This window comes from Sinocyclocheilus rhinocerous, unplaced genomic scaffold, assembly GCF_001515625.1.
Source record: "Sinocyclocheilus rhinocerous isolate Xijiao unplaced genomic scaffold, SAMN03320098_v1.1 scaffold1874, whole genome shotgun sequence".
NCBI lineage: Eukaryota > Metazoa > Chordata > Actinopteri > Cypriniformes > Cyprinidae > Sinocyclocheilus > Sinocyclocheilus rhinocerous.
The window spans coordinates 474,663-478,516 of record NW_015626862.1 but is presented as its reverse complement, the minus strand read 5'-3'; the positions used below and the strand labels follow the sequence as shown (position 1 = coordinate 478,516).

The following is a 3,854-nucleotide window of genomic DNA, read 5'->3' as shown; positions in this document are numbered from 1 at the left end:
AATTTATTTGATGTGTAATTCTATGCACTACTACACCATTCACACTGAGGTGCTGCTATTTGTGAATTTATAAATGATATACTTATCTATAAATAAATCTGAAAAGAAGGGCAGTTGTCTCAGGCATTTCAAATTAAACCCACAGTTTGCTTGCTTTGTCAAATAATTTGATGTGTAATTCTATGCACTACTACACCATGCACACTGAGGTGCTGCTATTTGTGAATTTATAAATGATATACTTATCTATAAATAAATCTGAAAAGAAGGGCAGTTGTCTCAGGCATTTCAAATTACATAAACCCACAGCCAATGCATGGCATGTAATAGCTCATGAATATGTTTACTATCTCCATGTTACAAAATGTGGAGAGAAAAATTGACAGTTCACCCAAAAATGAAAAATCCTGTAACTATTTGCTCACAGTCATGTCATTCTTTTTTATAGGATAATATATTTTTTAAAAATGTCAATTTTTGTCCATAAAATGGAGGTCAATATTGTTGTGGCCCCCATTTACATTAATATGGACATTCTTCAAAATATCTTTGTGTTTTGCAGAAGAAAGAAAGTCATACAGGTCTGGAACGACATGAGGATGAGTAAATAATGACTAATAGTGCTTGCGTTTTGGGTGAACTTTTCCTTTAAAGTGCGTGTTGCTGCTCTTCTGACAGAATTACATGAGAAATATTCAAAAATATGCAGGCTTTGCTATTGCAAAAGGCAAAGAGACAATTTTCTCAAGAGTTTCTGCTGATTTGCACAACAAGCAGCACAGTCTGCCAAACCATCAGACTACGAAGTACAACAAAGACCACCTGCAAAAATAATCACATGCATGCGATTGCATCATTTCGAGGTTTTATAAAGGACTGTTACTCTATCATACACAATTTTATTGTGTAATTTTAAGACTGTCAATGACTGCCTGAGCTCGATGGTATGATGTTGCTCAGTCACGTGACGGGAGGTCAGTGGATCAGACAGCATGAGGAAACTCAATCAAGAGAAGGAATGTTGCCTAGCACTAGCCCCCCTCTGTGACATCATCATAAGACAGGAAGACCATGTTACATATGCAAACCTCTGCCCAGACTAAAGCTCTAAATGTTTCACTCGAAAGTTTAGCTGAACATGTCCATTTTAATAAACACAAGAACTAAAATAAAGCACACTGTTTTATCTGTGTTTTATTCCCACCTGTTAAGGAAGGCATTGCCAAAGGCGTTGAGTTTCCGAAAGGGTTTTTTGGGATCCACTACCAGAGCGTTTCCTGGTATTAGTCCCTCCATGGTGCCGTGCATCACTGCTATGAAGGAGTCAGTTGTGGGTTCTGGACCAATCCGCATACCAGGGAAGTCCTGCTCCAGAAGATATCTATTTAAAAAACAAAAAATGCACGCACAAATGCATTTAGATGACTGCAAACACCTCTAATGGCGATTTTCATGTGTAAAATATGACAATTATGTTGTTGATTTGAGAAAGTTTGGTTATTTAAAATCGCTTCAGTTAAAAAATACTGTGTATTCAATATATATGTAGCATTTTTACATATAGAGTCCAAGAACACATGTAAAAACGCATGAACACACGCTCCTTTTCTGCACTTTTTCTAATTGAATTAACTTTTTTAATTTAACATAATTTTGTTGGAAATTTGAATAAAAAAATAAGTTAGTTATTTTAAAATAAAGAATCTTAAATGTCTTAATCGTTTTATGTCATAATTTTTAGATTTGTCAGCATTTTTAACTTTTATAAACTTTTAGTTTATTTCCATGTTTATATAAAAAAAATCCCTAAATGCCAATGTGTTATCAGATGTTTGGAACATGTTTATCCACTCTTTGGTGTCCATCCCTGTAATGGAAGCCTCATGTATTGTATTTTTTTTTTTTTTTTTTTAAGAAATTAATAGTTTTATGATTGATCAAAGGTGACAGTAAATACATTTATAAAGCAACAAAAATGTGCATTTCAAATAAATGTTGTTTTGACCTTTCTATTCGTCAATGAATCCTGAAAAAAATTTATCACAGTTTCCACAAAAATCTTAAGCAATTTTTTTTTTTGATAAAAAAAAATATTTCTTGAGCACAAAATCAATATATTAGAATGATTTCTGAATTTAGCTTGTAAGACTATGATTCAGATGAGTTCTACTGCAGTTAAAAGGAACAGTGCTAAGATCACACTCTAATGGAGAATGTGAGTTTGCTAAGATAATGTTTACTCTTCTCAGCACAGAGCCATTCAAACAGACCCTGCTGTGGACATGTGACGGCACTGAGACTGTTTGGAATACAGTGCAGGTAAAAATCACAGTCTGAGTAACTACAGGACACTTGGCTTCAACTGAGAACTTATTAGCTGCAGTTTATGCCAGTAACACAAAAGTGTAAACAGGACACTGGTGTCATTTATGATAGGATATTTTACCCCAGCGACTTAAGACTGGGTTTGTGCTCCAGGGTCACATATATCTAATACAGAGGAAGTTATCTATTGCTTTTCTGTAACCCACTCTTACATTCATTCAAGTGATATCATAAAACAACATTAAAACAAATCTCTACCATTCAAACGTTCGGGATCAATAGGATTTTTAAAAAAAGAAATTAATACTTTTATTCAGCAAGAATGCATCAAATTGACCAAAAGTGACATTAAACACGCTTATAAAGTACAAAAAAGATTTATATTTTTAAATGCAAACTTTCTATCCATTTTATTCAAGAACGCTAAAATAAATGTATCACAGTTTCCACAAAAATGTTGAACAACAGTTTTCAGCATTGATAATAATAAGCACCAAATCAGCATATTAGAATGATTTCTGAAAGATCATGTGACACTGAAGATTGGAGTAATGGCTGCTTACAAAACAGTTACAAAGCCCCAGAACCGACAGTGGTGGATGTAGGGATGAAATAATGTGTGGCAAGTTCATTTGAGCATTTGAATTGGTCAGCTAGAATGATTGCTCTCACTTCTCACTGTGTTAAAAGTGCAATTCATTTTACATTGAAAAAATTACTGGACATGAGTTTCTTCAGCTCTTTTTAAAACAAAGTGCAAAATAGTCATGAGCCAAGCTTTTGTATTAAGTGACCATGTTGAAAAGATTCAATGTTAAGCTTGAAACTACCCTGACATTATAATGAAGTGTTTCATGGGCTTTCTCACATTCAGGAAGCACACATAAAAAGCTGAGCTTATTTACTTTCGTAGTTATGTGTTCAGTCAGCAGAACAGCCGCTGTGTCCACTGAGGCTCTCAGGACCCTGATGAATAATGCACAGGAGGAAAGAGAGCCTGAGCGAAAATGAGGAGGCACATTTGTTATTGCCAGGACAACACCTCACTCTCACATTTAACACTCACCTCAAGCAAAAACACTAATAAAGTAGACTCAAATTAAATGCTTGCTTAATGAAATTGCTAATATATCTACAACTTGGCAATGAATTCAGAATAATGTTCAGGTTAGTCTTAAAAATGTTGAAATGACCACATGAGTCCTTCTAAAAAGGATATCTGGTATGTCTCCATCCACATTTACATCTCTTAAAGGGGTCATATGATGCGATTTCAATTTTTCCTTTCTATTTGGAGTGTTACAAGCTCTTGGTGCATAAAGAAGATCTGTAAAGTTGCAAAGACTAAAGTCTCAAATCCAAAGAGATATTCTTTATAAAGTTAAGAGTCAACCACGCCTACCTAAAATGGCTCGTTCTAACACGCCCCCACATGTCTACGTCACGATGTGCGAAGATTTGCATAACACCGCCCAAATGTTCACACAAAGAAAGAAGGAGTAACTTTTATTCTCGCTGTAATATTGTTG

General features: G+C 34.6%; 1 protein-coding gene across 1 annotated transcript in view; it reads right to left on the bottom strand.

The window, feature by feature from the left end:
- LOC107716590 (EH domain-containing protein 3-like) overlaps positions 1–3,854 on the bottom strand; it is a 33,664-nt gene that overhangs the window by 26,455 nt on the left and 3,355 nt on the right. Inside the window, exon 2 of the mRNA XM_016523085.1 lies at positions 1,205–1,381. Coding sequence (XP_016378571.1) covers positions 1,205–1,381 — 177 coding nt within the window. The remainder of the gene's footprint in view (positions 1–1,204; positions 1,382–3,854) is intronic.